The following is a 21,274-nucleotide window of genomic DNA, read 5'->3' as shown; positions in this document are numbered from 1 at the left end:
TCGACTGACTCAATCAAGATGTAAAACGTGATGGGGCACTTGATCAAGATGTAATTACATGCCTGTAATCCTAGCTACTTATGAGGCTGAGATTTGAGGATTGAGACTGGAAGCCAGCTGGGCAAGAAAGTTCGTGAGACTCTTTATCTCCAGTTATCCACCAAAAAGCTAGGGGAAGAGAGGACAGGTCTCTTTCCTAAGCAAAGAAGTTTGATAGCCATTTAACAGGCCATCCTTGTCCTAAGCAAAGCTGAACTCCCTCTCCCCCCATTCCCAAGGCCCTAGGAATTAGACAAAGGATCTTGTGCAAGCAAAGAAAGCATTTTAATGAAGGTTCGTTGACAATGCCAGATAGATCAATTATAATCAAATCCAAACAGGAATGAGCACTCTTTTATCATTTGTTCTAAAATATCAGGATATTTTCCCTACAGTAGCCCCCACACACCCCAAAAGACAATTCTGCCATTGAACTTAGGCATTTTAGGAGCCCTTCTCTCCCAGTTTCTTGTTGGCCTTTGTCTTTCCAATCACAGTCTCCACAATTACAGACGTCTCTTCATACGTCTCAATGCTCTCCGTTGAGATCTTCTCAATGGATTCCACTACTTCTACCTTCTTAAAAGCCAAAGACTTGGGAGGGATTTTTCCCAGCAGGCTGCTGTTCTTGTTCCCAGGCCCTTCAGCTCTATCCTGGCTGGCCTCAGGCCCCTGGGCATGGGGTGTAGATGGTCCCTCTGGACCAGATATGATCACGGGGCAGACTCTCTTAGGCCCTTCTTCTTCCTTCCGGCCATCATCTTTCTCCCTGGGACCTTTTGCTTCTTCAGCATTTATCCCATTCTCCTTATCTGTAGCCTGCTGGTTGCTGACTCTCCCACCATCTCTTCCCTGGGGACCCTCTGGTCCATTCTCTAGAGGTGGTGTGGGCTGCTCTGGAGATGGCTCCACATGGCCATCATGACTCATAGGGTCTTCCTCAATGGAAATCAGCACCCTGCCCCTGGCTGGGATGGAGGAGGAGTGGAAGCCAGGGTCCACATAACTGGCATCCCCTGTGACTAACACATGGTGCCCTTTGGTGTAGAGGCCAATGGAGGGCTCCGGCACAGGCTCTTTGGGACCTTTTACTCTCTCCTTGACCATCTTGCATAGTTTCCCAAAGGCTTTGCTTATCTGCCCTCCATCTGGAACATCCTCTGGCCTCCCCTCTTGATCTGGGGAACCTGTTTCTCCATCCCCTGCTCTCTGCTGATCACCTTCTTCTTTAAATTCTGCCTGCACTGATTTGGTATCTTGCTGGATTTTTAATGATGCATCTTGCACACTTTCCTCTGCTTTGTCTTGAGTTATAATCTCCTTTCTTCTTGGAAGGCTCCTGGGGAGGCCTTTTTGTCTTGGTTTAGCTGTTGTTATATCCTGAACAGCCCTGGTGAGATCTAACAAAAAGAAATGTAAAGTGGAGCATAACTTCAATGAGCAGGAACACAATTTATATTCATTTAAAATATGTTAATTGTACTGCAGACAAGTGTAGCACTAAAGGGGCATGTGTTAAATATGGAGCAAAAAACAAAGGGAAGAAACTCTGAATCTGTTGTTCTATAGCCCACATTGAGGTGCCAGCTCTGAGGTAGCCATTGGTACCATGTTGAAATACCAGCTCTCCACACCCAACTGTGCAATTCTGAACAAATCACATCGTCCCTCTCGATTTCCGCCCAAAATGAAGAGAATGCTCATAGTTCACCATCACCCTGGAATACGTCCAAGACACGTAATTCTACCACCGTGCTACTCATGGGAGCAACACACATGTCCCATCTCCAGCTGTGCTCACAGTGGCTGTCTGAGTCCACAGCCTATACCATAGGAACCCACTCCACAAAGTCATTCTCTCCAACTTCCTCAAAGGAGGCACAACAGGGCTACCTGGACCTCTGACATGCTCAGATGGCTTCAGACATGGGGATTGAATCCATCCACAGTGCCCCGACAACCTAAAGCAACATGGCCACCCCTTGATCAGTATCCCCTTCCTCATGGGCCAAAAGAAGAAATGATGTTATTAAATTCAGAACTGGCAGGAGTGCCCTGTTTTCAAAGCACTGCCCATTTCCCCATTCTCACTGAAAGGAAAAACTAGAAACTGAGGAAACAGAAAAATTTTGTCATCTGTGAGAACTTCTAGCTTGTTCACATAGTAATTTGGGAACTTTTACCTTCCCAAAATTTTTCTCCATTCCATCCCATCAGAAACCCCAAAACTAAGATAGACAGAGAACTAGCACCTGGCATGGGTTGACCTATGATGTGTGAGCAGAAAATAGCAGAAACCATTTAGGAAGCCAAGATGAAGGGACTGCAGAGAGGGGCATGCCAAAGAAACTGGCAACTGGTCTAAGAGGGGCGATGTTTATTGGACCAGCTACTTTATTCCAGGCCTCACTACAAGGGAAAGAGCATGTTCCGTTGTTCAAAATTAGAAACTTCAGGACAGGGATGGCCTCAGTAAAAATCTTCTTGGAATAATGAAGAAGCAAGAAGTGAATATGGAGTTTCATTTCTTTCCCAACCAGGCAAGCTGTACCCCAGGAAATTTTTTTCTTTATAAACTTTCTTGTCTCAGTCCCATTAGCACCAACAGGAACATAGCAAGAGAGGGAGGCAGACAGACTTTCCTCACACAAAAACAGTTAACTTCCAGATGAATCAAAGGACAGCATGAACGTCAAAGTCAGAAATATTTGTTTTTCTAATACTTTCCAAGATAGAAAACAAAGTGGAAGCAGGGTTGGAGTGTCTTGTTACCTTTTGCACTGGAGCCAAGGCTGAGGGAGGCCCCACGGCTTGGGGTGAACTGGGTGATGGGCGTCTCCATGAAGGCAGAGCTCAGCCTGACAGAAAGAACCAGAAAGAAGGTGTCACCATCTTTCAATCATCAAGCCAAATAGAGGGCCAGGGACTAGAGTGACCCCGTCTAATCCTAAGTGAAAATGAAAAGGCTTTCTCTACGTTAAATTACTCTTGAATGATACATAATTATCAAGTGATAAGTACATTTCATTTCTTTGAACTCGTCATAATCTGTGAGGCAGAGCTACAGAAATACTGTGCTGTGATTAGTTATAAACTACCAAGCCATCTCCCTATTGGATGAGGGTGTTTGTGATGTAAAGCATGGCCAACCACGTTGAAATACCAACTTTTTTTTAAATAATAAAGTATATCTGCCCAATGCTAGTGGCTCATGCATATAATCCTAACTACTCAGGATACTGAGATCTGAGGATCACAGTTTGAAACCGGCCCAGGTAGGAAAGTCCTTGACTCCTCTCTCCAATTAACCACCAAAAAGCCGGCAGTAAAGCTATGGTTCAAATGATACAGCACCAGCCTTGAGTGAAAAAGCTAAGGGACAGTGACCTGACCCTAATTTCAAGCCTCAGAAGTGGCACACAAACAATGATCACAGTAGTAGTAGCAGTAGCAGCAGCAATAATGTATACCATACATAAACAGAAACATATTTAAAGTAATTGAGACAAATGTAAATAGTTGGTGGATTTTTCTCTGTTCTAATCTCATAACATTTTTATCTGTTTGAAACCCTACCAAAATTAGAAATTATAAAGCCGAGCACCAGTGGCTCATACCTGTAATCCTAGCTACTCCGGGGACTAAGATCTGAAGATCAAGGTTTGAAGCCAGCCTAAGCAGACAAATCTGAGATTTGTGGAGACAAATGCTCAGATTTGTGGAGGTGTGGCTCAAGGGATAGTGTTAGCTTTGAACAAAAATACCTAAGTGAGAACATGAGACCATAAGTTCAAGCCCCAGTCACAACACAAAATGGGAAAAAAAAATTACAAGTTTTAATCTGGTACTTAAAGGGCTCTTCTTACGATGCCCTGTCCCCAAAACAAATATTTTCATAAAACATGTCAATGCTGTTTAACACTACTCTTCATAAATGTGCTCATAAAATGTTCTCTGTGACATAACTAGAACACCAAATTACCCAAGACACAGTGACTATGATGACAGAGAGGAAGCAGAAAGCTTGCATTTCCTGCTAAGCACTTGAGCACTGGCAACCAAGCCACACAGAACAAAGGGTAGAACCACCCTTGTGAGGGGAGCGGAGGGAGGTCTCTCTTTTAATTCTCTCTAAACCCAGAAAATCAGGAGGATCAAATCAGAAGAATCACAACTCCATACCCAATCTTTTTTCAAAACATTATCTATAAATACAAATATCAACATAGGCATAGATGGAGAACGAGAGAGAGAGAGAGAAGCACAAATGTCCCAACAGTCCTAATGTAAATGGAGTTTGGACAACAGATACCATGTTGACAGACACATTATTGACCCAATAGATGGCTGCATTGGGTCACCCAACCATCTTTTGATGGTTGTATCAATGACCCTGAACAATACTCAGCAAGTGCCAGAGTGCTGGGTACCTCGCCTGTGGCACCTCACCTGCCTGTGGCAGCATCTCATTGCACCTCTGAGCATCCCTCCTGCTGGATGGTTTGTGACTCCAGATCCCAGGGACACAAAGCCACCTCCTCACTGAGGGCACTTCTCATCACCCTACTTAGAATTTCGAGTCTATCCATAGTCATTCCTCTCCACTCTGCCAAACTTTCCTCCATAGCAAGACGTTACCAAGTCGTCATCTCTCTCTCCCACTAGTGTTCAAACTCCATGACAATGAGGGAACCTCTGTTTCCTTTCCTGCCAATATCCCTGTGGCCTACTACTATACCTGGCATATAGTAGTCAATCAACAAGGCTCTGTGGAATGAGTCAGTGATCAGGATGAGCAGGAAGGTGGGCAGATGCAAGAACAAACCTGTTGCCTTCAATCTCCAGGATCCGATGATAGCGATCCAGCTCATGCCTTAGGGTCTGCTGGGCCACAGTCAGCTGCCGGCAGTCATAGGAAGACTTCTCCAGCGTCCGCTCGGCCTCGTCAATCTCCTTCCTCAGGCCCTCGATCTGCTCATTGTAAATCTGTATCTCGTCATCGTAACTTTCATGGGCACTTTTAATAGCTTGTTCCAGGGTCATTGTCTGTGGGTAAAGATCTGCTGTAAGGAACTCCATACCTCTCTATCCCTAAGAGATGGATTTTGTCAAGACAGCCAGATCACTGTGTAGGAAGTTCTACTGGCTTTACCTATCTGTTTCTCCAGCAATTACAAATCAGCAATGACTCATACTGAACCTTTTTGCAAGCTTAACATCTGCAAGTGTGACTATACTCTCAGGGGCTACAAGCATGGCTCAAGTGGCAGTGTCTGCCTAGCAAGAATGAAGGTCTGTGTTCAAAACTCCAGCATTACAAAATATGTGGGTATATCTATAGTATACATTATATAATAGTGTACATTATATACCATATACTGTATAATATAATGTAATATAGTATAGTATGTAACATGTAATATAGGTAATATATACACACATGTGGGTATAATAGTATATATAAGTCATATAATGTATAATATGTGTAATATAGTATAGTGTATGTTATATATGTAATATAAATATACACACATATATTTTATAATTTTACTCTCCAATAAGAAAGAATTTGACAGAAACCGAATGGAACAAACAAAAACACTACTTCTATCTCAAACTGCTCTGGGCATTAGAGCCACCCAGGGTTGGTAAAAACTCAGCTTCCCATGGGGTAGGTGTAGGCCAAGGCACCAGGCCTGCATTCGTAACCAGCTCCCATGTACCACTGAGCCACAGGCCACACTTGGAGTCCTGTGGCTACACCAGTGTCTGCATCTGACTTCATGTCTGTGCATTGCGAGCTACTTCCTGCACCCAGACCTCAGCGTGATGTCATCATCCTATGACAACAGGATTTTTCACTTATACTGGCAGACCTGGCCCTGGGATAGAGAAGTCCCCTAAGCGATAAGATATGCAGGAAAGGGGGCTGGGGATATGGCCTAATGGCAAGAGTGCTTATCTCGTATACATGAAGCCCTGGGTTCAATTCCCCAGCACCACATATACAGAAAACGACCAGAAGTGGCGCTGTGGCTCAAGTGGCAGAGTGCTAGCCTTGAGCAAAAAAAAAAAAAAACAGAAGAAGAGGCCAGGGACAGTGCTCGGGCCCTGAGTTCAAGCCCCAGAACTGGCAAAAAAAAAAAAGAAGAAGAAGAAGAAGAAGAAGAAGAAGAAGAAGAAGAAGAAGAAGAAGAAGAAGAAGAAGAAGAAGAAGAAGAAGAAGCAGCCAGGGAGACAGTGCCCAGGCCCTCCAAGGACTGGCAAAAAAAAAAAAAAAAAAGATATGCAGGAAAATGCCTGTTGCATGTGGAAGGAGATAGGGAGGAAGAAAGACACATGTGCTAAACACTTAGGGAAGATGTCTGTCCAGCCTGTGTCATTCAATCTTTCCCTCCACAAGAGGATCCTACCAGCACTGTGGCCTTACCCTCTGGTCCAGATCTTGGAATGAGGGTTGGACTCAACCACTCAGGTGGGACTTTGGATAGGGATGTCAGGGGTAGCAGCTAGCTGGTGGGACACATGGATAGAGATCTGAAGCTGCCACTTAGCACTAGTGATCCCCCCAGAATGGGCATGGGGAAGCTGAGAAGCAATTCTTTGTAAGAACAGAGACACATAGAGACGATGGATGAGCAGCTGCCTCAGATCCTCGATCCTGGTTCCTGGTTGGTTGATTGGCTGTTTTTTTGTTTGTTTGTTTCTTTCTTTCTTTCTTTGAAGGATATGTGTTGTAAAATCTGAATGTCTTTGGATGGAGTGGTGGGAAATTCTTGCTCTGGAAGGGAGACATCTGCGCACCACAATCCTAAGGCACCTTTTGGCTCCAACACTCAAGAAAGCCCCTACATGACTTTGCCTGAGCCAACCGGAAGTCCACAGCACCCAGAAAAGGGACAACTGCACTTATGAAACTGGACCCGGGAGTGGGGAATCTTTTCCTGCTGAGGGCCATATAGATATTTATGCCATCATTTGCAGGACATACAAAATTATCAGTACAGGCAGATACCACCTGTAGAAAAAAAAATGTAGCCATGTGCTGGTGGCTCAAGCTTGCAATTCTAGCTATTAAAAAGGTTGAGATCTGAGGATTACAATTCAAAGCCATCCCAGGCAGAGACGTTCATCTCCTATTAACCACCAAAAAGTTGAAAGTGGAGCTGTGGCTCAAGACGTGGAGCACTAGCCTTGAGCACAAATTTTCAGGTACAGTGACTGGGCCCAGAATTCAAGTCCTATGACCAGCATCAAAAATTAAAAAAAGAAGGACTTGTGCCTGTCTACCCCACTATGTACCAAATGATTTCATGGACGACATATAGCCAGAGGGCTTGGAATTTCCTTACTCCTGGCACATCAACACAGTTTTACAACAGTTATTTAAACTATTCTTCAGAAGGAAGGATATTCAAGAAAACTAAGAGCCCCACTCTCACAAGCTCAAGTTGAGGTTAGGGAAGTCCCTGGCCTGAACTACCTTGGCACTGTGTGGGACACAGGCTCATCAGCCTGGCTGTTGGAGAATGAGACCCAGGATCCACAGTCCAAGCAGGAGATGGTTCTGTCACACACACACACACACACACACACACACACGCACGCACACACACACACACACACACACACACACGCCTGGAACAACTCACATATGTGTTGAGGGCTTCCAAGAAGAGGTAGAGCCAGCCCTCAGTCCTAAGAAAGGAAAGAGGTAATGTGTCAAAGACTAGATACCACAGAAGTGGCCAGGAGAGGAGTAGAGGATGGGCAAGGTCACCTAAAGAGGAGAGACCAAGATGACCCTGAAAAGAGAGGCAAGAAGAGGTGGGTCTTGTGGCAACTTAAACTTGATATACTGAGGTGATCTGCAGTGATCATGCTGGGGCCACTAGAATGCCTGGCTTATCTGTGTCTCTGCACTGAGCTGTGAACAGTGAGGCACATGTGGGAGTGTGACAGTGAGCCCCACCTGGAGCAGTGAGGATACAAAATCTTTTCTCAAGAGAAACTAAATCGTACCCTTTACTAATTATGTCTGTCTTATCAAACTAACCACTAGATGGCGTCACGAGTCTGTAATGAGAAAGGAAGCCTCTGAGGTTCCAAGTTGGCAATTAAGCTTTTTTCACTTTCTTGACACAGAACTCTCAGTCAATGCAATTTAGGGAGCCAGACTCGCCTGTCCTTTCTCTTCAGCCTGTAAGAAATGCCATCTCCAGGGGTCATGTGATTCTATGTTCCACTTACCTGAAGAAAAAAGCTCCCATTTCCGTCACAGGCTCTGATCCTTCCAGCCTGAGCTAGACTGAGCTAAACTTGATCCTGTGAAATAACAAGTTTGGGGATGCTGAAAAGAGGGATTTCACTGCCAGATTAATGACTCTGTTGGTCCGGGATGTGCCAGTGAATTTGCTTTTTTTTTTTTTTTTCTTAACAGTTCTAGGGATTGAACCCAGGACCTCACACATGCTAGGTAAGCACTCTCCCTCTTAAGACCCCAGTGTATGTATTTGCACTCCTAAGAAGTTCCCAGCCTTCTTGCTGCTGGCTTCAAAGACAAAGAGACCTTAAGCTAAAGGATATACTGGGGGCTGGGGATATAGCCTAGTGGCAAGAGTGCCTGCCTCGGATACACGAGGCCCTAGGTTCGATTCCCCAGCACCACATATGCAGAAAACGGCCAGAAGCGGCGCTGTGGCTCAAGTGGCAGAATGCTAGCCTTGAGCGGGAAGAAGCCAGGGACAGTGCTCAGGCCCTGAGTCCAAGGCCCAGGACTGGCCAAAAAAAAAAAAGAAATGTAATTTTGGGGCTGGGGATATAGCCTAGTGGCAAGAGTGCCTGCCTCGGATACACGAGGCCCTAGGTTCGATTCCCCAGAACCACATATACAGAAAACGGCCAGAAGTGGCGCTGTGGCTCAAGTGGCAGAGTGCTAGCCTTGAGCGGGAAGAAGCCAGGGACAGTGCTCAGGCCCTGAGTCCAAGGCCCAGGACTGGCCAAAAAAAAAAAAAAAAAAGGATATACTGGCCTCTATGAGCACTCTGGTCAAGAGCCAACAGAGAGGCAGCGTCCTCACTCCTAGGAGCATACCTGAGTGGAATTCTGTCACCAACAACTTGAATAAAACTGGGTACAAATTCTCCACAAAGTTCTTCTGGGCACTGGCTCAGGCCAACCCACCTTTATTTCTGCCTCAGGAGACCCAGAGCAGAGAAACAAACTGAACTTGCAGTGATATCTGTCTTCCAGAGCAACAAGAGACTGATGGGTCTCACTGTAAGTCCCTAGATAACTGGTGAAGGCAGAAAACTGTTCATTAGCCTCACCATTAGATTTTGTTATTGAACCCAGATCCACAGACCCAACTGGGGATTGAAAATATTTCTTAATATCATTTGTACTGAGTATACACAGACATCTTTCTCCAGTCAGTACTCCCTGAACAACACAGAATAACAAGTAGTTGCATACTTACTAACAAGCATTTACATACACTTAGATGACTTAGGTATACACTTAGAGAATGACTGATAGCTTGTGAGAGCATCACATAGGTTATACACAAAAGTTCTGTGTGCTGCAGAAAGGATGGGAGCACCCATGGTTTGGTATCTATGGGGTCCTGGGACCCATGGCCCATAGATACTGAAGGCTGCTATATAAGTATATTCACAGCATCCTAGGCTTTCAACAGGTCAACTGAGGGTTTCCCCAGTTTACCATAGTGCGAAAGCAACGTGAACTCTGTAGAGACCATAGTTCTCATTTTGCATTTTGCTCTTTTCCAAGAGGAGCTCTGTGTCAGCCTGGAGACCACGAGGGGAAAGGACCAGCGTGCTGGACCTGCTGTGCTGCTGAGTTAGGATGTGCAAGGTGAGCTGTACTTCAGCTATCATGTGTATGTCCAGATGTCACCCCACTGTAAGTCAAGTGCTGTCTGTATACCTTATATTTGAACTGACTTGATAACATTTTGATAATGGTTTCAGTATAAGTGGTTTGGTTTACATAACTGTCTTAAGTGGATGTGGTGGCTCATGCCTGCAATCCTAGCTACTCAGGAAACTGAGGTTAAGAGAATCAAGGTTCCAGGATGGTCAAGTAAAAAAAAAAAAAAAAAAAAAAAAAAAAAGCTCAAAAACGCCATCTCAACTAATTAAAAGCTGGTCACAGTAGCATGCACCTATCATCTCAGCTATGTGGGACATCATGGAGGGTAGAATGGCTCAAATGGTAGAGTGCTTACCCAGCAAGCATGAGGTAGGGTTCAATTGCCAAAAAAATTAATATTTTGTGCCTTTAACCACATTTCTCTGAGAAGAAATCTGCAAGCATTACCAGACTACCAAAGGCTGTGGGGAATGAGGGAGAGAGCCGCACAGAAAGGGAAGGTGGAGCATCCGCTTCAGAAACACCAGAATCAACTGCAAGTCCCTGCAGCAGTTCTGGTGGGGACAGGTTCATTTCACATCCTCAGAACCATACTCATCCTTCACGAGACCTCTTTTTTTTTCATATTTAGCAAATGCATACATGTACAGAAAGAAAAAAAAAACCTTTTTTCCTCCTTCTTAGAATTTAGAGCAATGGTTCTCAATTTTTTTTTTTTTTTTTTTTTTTTTTTTTGGCCAGTCCTGGGGCTTGGACTCAGGGCCTGAGCACTGTCCCTGGCTTCTTCTTGCTCAAAGTTAGCACTCTGCCACTTGAGCCACAGCGCCACTTCTGGCCATTTTCTGTATATGTGGTGCTGGGAAATCGAACCCAGGGCCTCATGTATATGAGGCAAGCACTCTTGCCACTAGGCCATATCCCCAGCCCTGGTTCTCAATTTTGTCACCACAGCCTCAGGAAATGACACATTCCATACTACAAGCCACAAGTGTTATAGAAATGTGTGCGCCTATGAACAATTATTTGTATGTTTAAATATATATACTTATTTAAATAGTTATACATTTAAAACAAAAGTTTAATAAAAACAAACCCTACCTTTTCGCTTGTTATGCATTCTGTTATTTCATATTGTATAGTTTAAGGTTGCTGGTTTCTACTATTTTTTTTTTTGCCTATACCAGGATTTGAACTGAAGATCTCACACTTGCACATCCTTGCTTGCTCAGCGGATGCTCTGATCACTTGAATCACACCTCCAGCCCTGATTTTTGCTGGTTATTTTGGAGATGGACTCTCGTAGATATTTCTGTTCAGGCTGACTTCAAAGCACGACTCTCTTGATCTCTGCCTCCGAGGTAGCTAGGATGACAGGTGACAGCCACCAGCTCTTGGCTCTACTATATATATATGTGTGTGTATATATATATATTAGTCAATTCTGCAAAATTCATTTTATATCCAATGAGTTATAACTGTTTGGGGAAAAAAATGGATGTCTACAACTGTGGCTTGCCCTGAGCCTACTTCAATCATTCATGTCACACATGCACACAGACAACACACAATGCACAGAACACAGACATACACACAGCCTGCATACACTAACCACATAATACCTCACAGACACAGCTCACATACATATACTTACCACATGCATGTACACATAACACATGCATACGCACCACACATACACACATCCCATCTATATAGAGATCCTCTCTCCCTAGATGCTCCCTTTCTCTCTCTCTCTCCCTTTAATTCTCCTTCTCTATCTTTTTCTCTCTTTCCTTCTGTCTGTTCAGGACCTTAGATGAGACCACAGTCACCAAGATGGGAATGTGCTCCTGAAGCCATAGTTTGTCTCCAAAGGACAAGTTCTAGGGGTGTCCCTCTCCCTCCGTGACCCTCAGCTCAGATGACAGTCGTGGTCCCTGGGTTGCTTTGCAGCTCCAACAGTTGTACTGGGGAAGTAGGGCTCCACAATCCCCAAATGAGAGCCTGGGCAGATGTGGGGGGCACTGAATGTCTATAAAATGAACCATGTATAGCCAAGGCTTTAGAAGAACATATAACAACCAGATCACTCGAATCAGACTTTTAGGGTGTTGTTGTTGTTGTTGCTGTTGCTGTTCTTTGTCCTGTACAAGTAACTGCCTGACCTGGGAAATGTGATTACACAACCTTACAGGAAGCGGCAGTATCAACCCCATCAACATGATCAACTGGATGGTAACAAAGACAGAAAACTAAAGGATTTGAGGGATGAGCACGAAGCCTCTTAGCCTGGAATACAGGGTGGCCACAGAAACAGACTGGACTGAGCTTTCAAATGGAGCTCCAATTGAAAGAGGAGTAGGAAGAGGCAGAGTAGAAATGTGAGGTTTATACTAGCAAATGTCCCACTGGAGGCAAATACTGCTACAATCATTCTTTCCTGGTTGATAATCAAATGTCAAAGCACAAGTTTCATTACAAAAGAGGAAAAGCAAAAAGCACAGATTTGAAAAAGTGTAGGATAAAAATCCAATAAGTAGCTGTGATCCAGTTGCTCACACCTGTGATCCTAGCTACTTGGGAGGCTGAGATTTGAAGATTGTGGTTCAAAGCCAGCCCAGGAGACTCTTATCTCTAATTAACTACCCAAAAAAGACAGAAATGGAACTATGGCTTAAGTGGTAGAGTACTAACCTTGAGCACAAAAGCTCAAGGATAATGCCCAAACCCAGAATTCAAGCCCCAGGACCAACACACACACACACACACACACACACACACACACACACACACACACACACACACTCCAGTATGTGTCTACTTATTCTTAGCAAGTTTGATCTGGGTAAATGAATCCAAGATGACAGTGAGACAGCTCACCCGTGGTGGGAGAAGGGAAGAACCCAAAAGGAACATGAGGAGAATGGCTGAAGGACTGGTATCACATGACCCCCATATACCCAGGCCTCTTCCAGGCTGAGTACTGAAAATCCTGCATCTAGGAAACCTCAGTCCAAGGCAAAGCACTATGGCTGTGCCAGGCACATGGGTGTGTTTGGTGTGACAATTCATAGAGCTGGATACCTGTGCATGCATAGGACATAGGTGTGGTGGGAATGACCACTGGCAGGTAGCAGACACCGGGGTATGGTGGTTACCTGAGCCTGCAGCTCTGCTCTCTGCACCTGCAGGTGGTGCAGCACCTCCTGGCTCTCCTCCAGCTGACTCCTCAGGGCCGCCACTTCCCGTTCTGTCAGGAGCTTCTCCTGCATGAAGAAAACCAGACTCAAACTCTCACACAGAAGCAAAGACAAAGGAGAAAGGAGAAAGCACAGTGTGGGGGTCCTGTATGAGCTGAATGTTTATGTGTCACTCCCAAATCCATGGCTGACAACCTTCATTTTCAAAGTGGTGGTATAAGGGGGTGGGATCTTTGAGATGTGATTAGGATCAGATGGGGTCATGAAGGCAGGGCCCCATGATGAGAATCAGTGCCCTATGAGGAGAGGAAGAGACTGGGTACTGACTCAATTGCCCCATCACATCAGCACACAGCAAGAAGGTGACCTTTGCCAGTCAGGAAGTGAGCCCTCAGCAGATCCTGATCTTGCTGGAACCTTGACACTGAACAGTGAGAAATAATGATCCATCTATGGAATCCTAATTTTCCAACCTGTGAGGGTTCAGACGGGCCCATAACAGCCACTGTTCATGTCTTTGGTGTTGTCTTCTAAAAGCACAAAAGACTATTAGGAGACCTAAGTGAAGACCTGTTTGTATCATCAACTGGCTAGCAAGCATCTGACTCTCAAAGCCCTCATTTTCCCTTCTGTGAAAAGAAAAACCTGGAATGCAGACACTCTGTGCCATCAACTTGTGGCAATGCAAAGCAGGAGCCATTGGACCCCAAAAGGTGAAAGTGAAGTGGGGCCCCAGAAGGGCCTCTATATACCATCCTATGGCTGCTCTGTGGAATTGCCCAGAAGGAAATCTCCTCCAAGCCCATACTCTGCCACACATCTCCCCATCCTCATTCACTTCTCTACTGTCTAGGCAATAATGTTCATATTGATTCACAAGTGCCTGGCTGTTCAAAAGCCTTCCTCCAACACAAGCCCCACAGAGTGGGCAGAATCAAAGACACACATGTGCAAAAGCCAAGTCTACCCCAGTGCCCTCTGTGTTCAGTGCCACCTGTGAAGTCAGTCCCCTGCTCACAAATGCCTCACAAAGAAGCCTGCTGGAGTGTCCCCCCAAAGTCCTATGGATAAACACTTCGTTGTCAACATGTGGGACTATTGGGAGGTGGTAAAACCTTTAGGGGGTGGAGCCTATTAGGAGGAAGTTAGGTCATTGGAAGTTAGGTCATAGGCTTGTCCTTGAAAGGGATATTGGGACTCTGACCTCTCTCTCCCTCTCTCTCTCTCTCTCTCTCTCTCTCCCTCTCTCTCTTCTCTCTCTCTCTCTCTCTCTCTCTCTCTCTCTCTCTCTCTCTCTCTCTCTCTCTCTCTCTCTCTCTCTCTCTCCAGCCAGCTTCTCTGTCTTTGGTTTATTTGTTTCTTGTGGTCTAATTCCTCATCTCCCTGCCTCAAAGATGTAGACAAGAATGCATGCAGCTAGGAATAGCAAAAGGGAAATCAGGTTCTTTCTAGGGAATTTCATGTGTGGTACATTTGAAATACACCACAGTTTGCAAATTCTAGATCTTCACCCTAAGGATGGCAGTAGCCACAGTGCAAAGCTATTATACCAACTCCTGCAGGCCTCTGCTCACTGCCTTGATCCTGTTCACCATTACATCCTTCTCTGCCACCTTCCTGCAGAGCTTCACATGTAGAAATCCCTGAAACACTGCAGAGGAAGGAAGATGGCTTTGGGCTGATAACTAACACTAATAGCCAGGCCACAGTGCTCCCTGTTTAGAAATGATGCATCCAAACCTGTCACTCTAGGACCATGGTAAAAGGAAGCAGAAACAAGACCACCATGAAATGTTATTTGAGCACAGATTTTAAAAATCACTAAGCTATCAGAGGAAAAACCAAGTGTACCCTTCCCATTATCATAATGTGCTGCCTCATTATCAAGAACAAGTAGCCACACTGTATTCCTCAGCATCCCAGACTCAGTTACCAAGAGACACAACCATGGAACTCTCCTCTTTCTGAGAGCACTTAACCCAGAGCATGACTGATTACCTCCCTCCCTCCCCCCATCACTTCCTAGGCACTGATCCATGCCACATCCCTCCTCAACTGAGGCAGCCTTAAAGTTTCCAGTGTGTAGGCCCCATGATGCAGGGAATAACAAGCTCAGCCCCCATGGGCCCCAATTGAGTCCCATGTGACTTCTGGCTAGTTGGCACTGACATTATGCTTTACTGACCCATCAATAAGTCAGTTTGTGTTCCTAGGGGACAAAGCCAACTATGGTGACTCTATCATTCATGCAAAGGTGATTTCCATGATCTCTAGAACAATAACAAGAGTCACCATCATAACCACATTTCAGAAATGTTAATCCAAGATTCATATGAAATGGATCACTTTCTAAATCTATGCCTCTCCATTTTTGATGTGCCCACGAACCTCAGGAGATCTTGCTGCAATGCAGCATGTGACTTCATAGCTCTGAGGTCCAGCTAGGATGGGCATCCTGACTGTCTCAGGCTTCCCAGGGGATGCATGCTCTATATTCTTTGGACCCAGAAGGGTTTTGTGACATGAGAATGCATGGTAGGACTTGAAAACCATACTTGCATGTAAGACACCTTGAATTAGATTGGGCGGGGACTATAAATTACCCTGTCAATGGTGGTACTCTGTAATAGCAGCACACTTAGACACAACCCAGATTTTAAATTGGGCAAAAGCCACGAGTAGATTCTTCAACAAAGAAGATTGAAGAGTGGCAAATAAGCATGCAAAAGATGCTATCCATCCTGCATCACTGAGGATGCAAATTCAAGCCACAATCAGATACTTAGCAGAAGAATATAAAATCACAATAAAGACTGTCATATCAAGAACACAGCGCAGTGGGAAACTCTCATCCATAATGGGGAGTCAACAGCAGTGAAATATGGTTCATCCCCTCCAAAAATTCATGCTGGTGTATAATCCCATTGCCAAGTATTAAGAAGATGGAAGCTAACCAGGTATAGTGACACACACCTATAGTTCCAGCACTCAGAAGTCTGGGGCAGGAGGATAGAGAGTTCTAAGAGAGACCTTGTTTTAAAAAAAAAATGAAGCTTAATTGAGCCATGATGTTAGAGATGAGGACATTAAGTGTAAAGATTAGAGATGGTCACAGGATGGAGCCCCCATGACTGAATCCTGATGACTACAAGAAAAGAGAAATTAAATACATTCACTCACACACACACATACACAGAGAGAGAGAGAGAGAGAGAGAGAGAGAGAGAGAGAGAGAGAGAGAGAGTCCCTGTCTCTCCTGCTCCCTGTGATGTCTTATTCTGTCTCAGGACTTGCCACCATCAGATGAAGCCCTTTTGGATGAGTCAATATAACCCTGTTTTCTTTGTGATCTCTCCATCCTGTGGTATTGTGTTATTCAAAACTGACTACAACAGTACACTAGTTGGAAACACGGCTTGTTGATTTCCTATGAAGTACACAAGAGTGGGGAAAAAAATCTAAGGCAATGGTCATTGACATGGTTTAGGCCCTCTGATGTCTAGCATGAACAACGAACATGTGAACAGAGGAATGAACTTCACAGAAGCGGCTATGGCTCCCCTCACAGTCAGACCCACTGCTTGTCCTTATACCACTACCAAGGTCAACTAAGCCCATTAAAAAAGTGAATAAAGGCCAGGTGCTGGTGGCTCACATCTGTAATTCTAGGATGCTGAAATCTGAGTATCACAGTTCAAAACCAGCCCAGGCAGGAAAGTCCATGAGACTGTTATCTCCAATTAACCACCAGAAAACCAGAAGTGGCACTGTGGCTCAAATGGTAGAGTGCTAGCCTTGAGCGAAAGAGCTCAGGGATGGTGCCTAGGCCCTGAGTTCAAGCCCACTATCAAAGGAGAAAAAAGTGAAAAAAGGCTGCAAGTATGGCTCTCCCAGGAGAGGTAAGCTTTCCCTGCAGCCTGGCTCCAATGCTCACCTCCTTCATCCCAGTCATAATGGTGGATGCTGGAGAAGCCGTCTGGGTGATCTGCTGCAGGATGCCGATATAGGTCTGAATTTCTAGCAGGTTCTGTTGGAGGAGGGAAGGTGGTTTTCATTGTAAGCTGAGTGTTTCCCTTATCCTAGGAGAACCCATGAATGGACCCATTTATACATTCTCCCACAGCCATGATCACATTGAGAGTGGAAAGAGGGTGCGGACTGGCTGCCGGGAATGGCTCCTATGTGTCTCCCAAGGGGCAGCACTCCCATTCCCTTTAACCTTTACAACAACAGCAGGGCATGTGAATAAACCTAAGCCTGGGGTTGGGGGGAATCCTACAAACCCTTTACCCACCCAAGCACTGAGCCCATTAATAATAGCCCTAACCAGAGAGCTTCCTTAGCCAGTCCATGCTCATTCCATCTAGGAAGCTAAAAGGGCTCCACCTTATCCCAACCCAGGCCAATGACTTACCAACAGAGTAGTACAAAATAGCACCTCTCTTGTCTCAAAGTGGGATGAACTCTGTGGTATGATTCACACTCTCCACAGCTTCTGCTGGGCTTCAGCTGAGACCACACCCTTACCAGTACTTGGCTGCCTCCCTCTGCTAGACAGCTTCCCTTCCTCCCTTTATCCCCAGAGCTCTCCACACAAACAGCAATTGCATAATGTCACTATCTTGGCCTCTGAACATAGGGATTTATCTGAGCATCCTGGAAATTTCCCAGGGCAGCTATCCTCCTCATTATTCTAAATGGCCTGGCCTTAAGACTATTTTGAGCTACTTTGAAATTGTCCTCCCCACTGCAACCCCCCCCACACACACACACACAAACACACTGTACTGCTTCCAGGCTTCTAGAAGTAAACAGAAGCAAAAAGGAAGGTGCAATGGAGGAGATAGGCCAGGGCAGGGTGGGAAGTTGAAGGATGCCAATAGGAAAAGCATCTGGCACAGAGCCTGGATTGACCCCGTGCAAACACACCTGCACAGGTAGAACTAGAACCAAAGGTTGGCTGAGGCCTCCCTGAGTTCTAGGTTGGACTTACGTTGTCACATTGTTTTAGTTTAGGTTTTCCTAGCACTAGACCCTCGAGAGGAGCTAGGTGGGAATGGTTGATGTGAAAGATGAAGCCAGGAATTGTGAGTCTGTGGAGTCCAGTCCAGCAGACACGGGGAAGGGAAGGCAGCCCAAGGGGTGTGCTGTCCATCAGTCACCCTACAGTCACTGAGCTCCTGCTCATGGAAATCTTTGGGAACTTAGAAGCCTCAAGCAGGCAAGAGGGGACAGGAATATTGATACACCACCTGCCATCAACCAGTGGTTATGTTCTCTAATATTTTCTTATAGGATAGAGCAGTCTCTGGCTGCTAGGAGAACATTCTTGAACAAAGACTTGCAGACACTGTTAAGTAAAAGGGACTCCAGAACCAACTAGAGAGAGAAGACCAAAGGGGGAGCTCAGGCTCAGGCCCCCCTTGGGTCTCCTCTCTTCACTAACCCATATGGCTGCACTGGAAGGGATATTGGCATTTGCATTTTGAAGGTGAAGAAGCAGACCAGAGAGGGCAGGCCACTAATGGATGGATACACAGCTCTAGGATGTGATTGTTCCAGTACAGCACTTCCCCCCCCCCCCACAAGTCAGGCCTGTGAGAAACCAGTAGAGGTGAATAAAAATTAGGACGTGTGATAGGTGAAGCTCCTACATATATGTACTCTTCAGTGGGTGTGCTCAAAGACTTGGCTGCCTAGTTTTGTGTAGAGGAAAATGTACACCAAAGGCTGTAGCTATTTCTGTAGGCTGTGTTCAGCCATGAATATCCCAAACTGAGTGTTTCTGGATTGAAGTACAAGAGAAAGGCCAAGGTTACCTTTTTGTATCTGTCCTTGGCTGCACTAATATCATCTTGCAGAAACTGGGCTTCGAGCTGAAGGCGCAGGTTGTGCAATAGGGCTTCATCGGCTTCCTGCAATGAGAAAGTCCCACATCTTGCATCTCAGAAGTGCCTTGGTATAAAATCAGCCGGATGTCTGCTTACACACACCACTTGGGCGCGTACTTTTTGTTCAGTAGCTCTGGGAAGGGATCTGAGATCCTGCATTCTAGCAAAGCATCGGGTTGTCATTAGATCTGGTCAAGATTATAAAGTCATGCCTGTAATACTAACTGCTCAAGAGGCTGTGATCTGAGGATCATGGTTTGAAGCCAGCCCAGGTAGGAAAGTCCGTGAGACTCTCATCTCCAATAAACTACTCAGAAAAGGCCGGAAGTGGCACTGTGGCTCAAGTGGAAGAGTGCTAGCCTTGAGTGAAAGAAGCTCACTGACAGTGCCCAGACCCTGAGTTCAAGCCCTAAGACAAGGAGGAGGAGGAGGAGGAGGAGGAGGAGGAGGAGGAGGAGGAGGAGGAGGAGGAGGAGGAAATCAAATAGTTGTCATCAGACTTTGCACTATGGGGATCTGGAGATAATGTTGATTGTCATTGCTAGAAGGGTGGAATGCTTGTCAAAGAGTCTAACAGACAGAGGCAAGGGAAGTTGCTAAACATACAATACACAGGACAGCATGCCAGTCCAACATGAACACAAAGAACATTCTAGCCTAAATTGTCTAAGTTGAGAAACCTTAATCTAGAAAGTTCTGAAAAGCTAGGCATGGTGACACTTGCTTATAATCTTGACACTCAATAGATTAAAGCAGGAGAATCATGAGTTTAAGACAGGCCTAGGCAACATAGCCCAGCCTTGGCTACATAATAAAACCATTCCTCTCTCTCTCTCTCTCTCTCTCTCTCTCTCTCTCTCTCTCTCTCTCTCTCTCTCTTTCTCCTCATATGACAGAGAGATCTGAGTTAGAGTATATTTACATACCAAGTACCCTAAAATCGAAATAACATCTGTATTTGCTCTATACCTTGCCAAGAATAACCAAAACAGAGGAATGGCTTTTTTATATACTGAAACATATAACTTAATAGTTTTCTCCCAAGGGTAGTTAACATCCACTGTAAGATGTAGCTTTGACACAAAATATAGGTATTTTTTAGAACAATTGCTGTCACACATAGCATTTATTCCTGTAAGTTAGAAATGACTTCCCACAGAAGGTTGAATTTGTTCACTGAATGTTCTGGTGACTTAGACTTTCACCTCACCTGATCTTGTTTGGACAAAACAGGTAGACAAAATGGAACAGTTCATGCTGCTGAGTCTGTGCTATGATGTCAGAAATTGGCTCAGATACTTCAGTATATCATGTGATATCCCAGGTAAACATAACTTAGGATGTTAAGACCCCTGTCAATCCCTGAGACCTTGCTAAGTGGGTTCTTCCTGACTTTTTAATGACATACTTTTCTAGGTATCATGAATATTAATGATAGGCTGTTGGACCCTTTCACCCACGCGCGTGTTCCGCCCCGTCCCACGGGTGGAACAGCTGGAGTGCGGCCCCACGTGCAAGCCTTGGATTGTGTGTAGACGCGAAGATGCCCCCTCCCCACACACACACACTTAAATGAGGACGCAGGACACGCGGGAGTTCTTGGAGAAAGCTTCTCGGAATTCCGGTTTATTCAGGGAAAAACAGCCACATTTATAGCAGTAGTGATGGCAGGAAGGGGAGGGATCTGGACTGACTAGCTAGGCGCTAGTGATAGGCTACCTGGGCTGTACCTCCAAGGGGGCGTCTTAGGACCTCCTCCACGGGCTAAAGTCACATCCCGCAGGACCGCCCCCTGGGCTTCCCAGAGCCATTCTTGGCCTACATGTGCTCCAGGTGAGGCTGGTCAGCTACCCTTTCTGGTTCAGGACCCGGGGGGGGGGGGGGGGGGTAGGAGTGGCTAACAGCCACCCCGCCCCAGGGAGGGAGGAAAGGCGGCCTCTCAGGACCGCCCCCCTCAATGCCAAGCCGATGCCCAGCAATAGGCTCTTATTAATAAATGTGGATAGATGGCTTGGCTAACCTACTTAAGAAATATTATCTATACATGGATGAACAGAATTAAGATAATCAAGGGAAGTAAGCTGGCCAAAATATTTGGGGATACTCCCCATCTTTGGGGAGAGTTTGGGGTCCAGCAAAGCCTTTAGACTGTAGTTTCTGGGAAGGTTCCCTTTCTTAACATTCTTGGAAATGACCACTGATGTAGGAAGATTTTCAGTTGTTCCAGGCTGACAACCAGGATAATGGAAATTC

The 21,274-nt window shown here is 45.4% G+C and overlaps 1 protein-coding gene across 2 annotated transcripts in view; it reads right to left on the bottom strand.

Annotated features, from left to right (window-relative positions):
- Positions 1 to 371: 371 nt before the first annotated feature.
- Bfsp1 (beaded filament structural protein 1) overlaps positions 372 to 21,274 on the bottom strand; it is a 34,122-nt gene continuing 13,219 nt past the window's right edge. The window contains exons 3-8 of one of the 2 annotated variants that reach the window (XM_048348759.1): positions 18,950 to 19,045; positions 17,065 to 17,157; positions 13,089 to 13,196; positions 4,865 to 5,085; positions 2,812 to 2,897; positions 372 to 1,439 (exon numbers count right to left, since the gene is read on the bottom strand). In XM_048348759.1, coding sequence (XP_048204716.1) covers positions 484 to 1,439; positions 2,812 to 2,897; positions 4,865 to 5,085; positions 13,089 to 13,196; positions 17,065 to 17,157; positions 18,950 to 19,045 — 1,560 coding nt within the window. In that variant the 3' untranslated portion in view covers positions 372 to 483. The remainder of the gene's footprint in view (positions 1,440 to 2,811; positions 2,898 to 4,864; positions 5,086 to 13,088; positions 13,197 to 17,064; positions 17,158 to 18,949; positions 19,046 to 21,274) is intronic. The other variant, XM_048348760.1, reaches the window with a different exon arrangement.

The sequence above is a fragment of the Perognathus longimembris genome, chromosome 6, assembly GCF_023159225.1.
Source record: "Perognathus longimembris pacificus isolate PPM17 chromosome 6, ASM2315922v1, whole genome shotgun sequence".
NCBI lineage: Eukaryota > Metazoa > Chordata > Mammalia > Rodentia > Heteromyidae > Perognathus > Perognathus longimembris.
The sequence above is the reverse complement of the archived record's forward strand: the minus strand, read 5'-3'. Positions and strand labels throughout refer to the sequence as shown.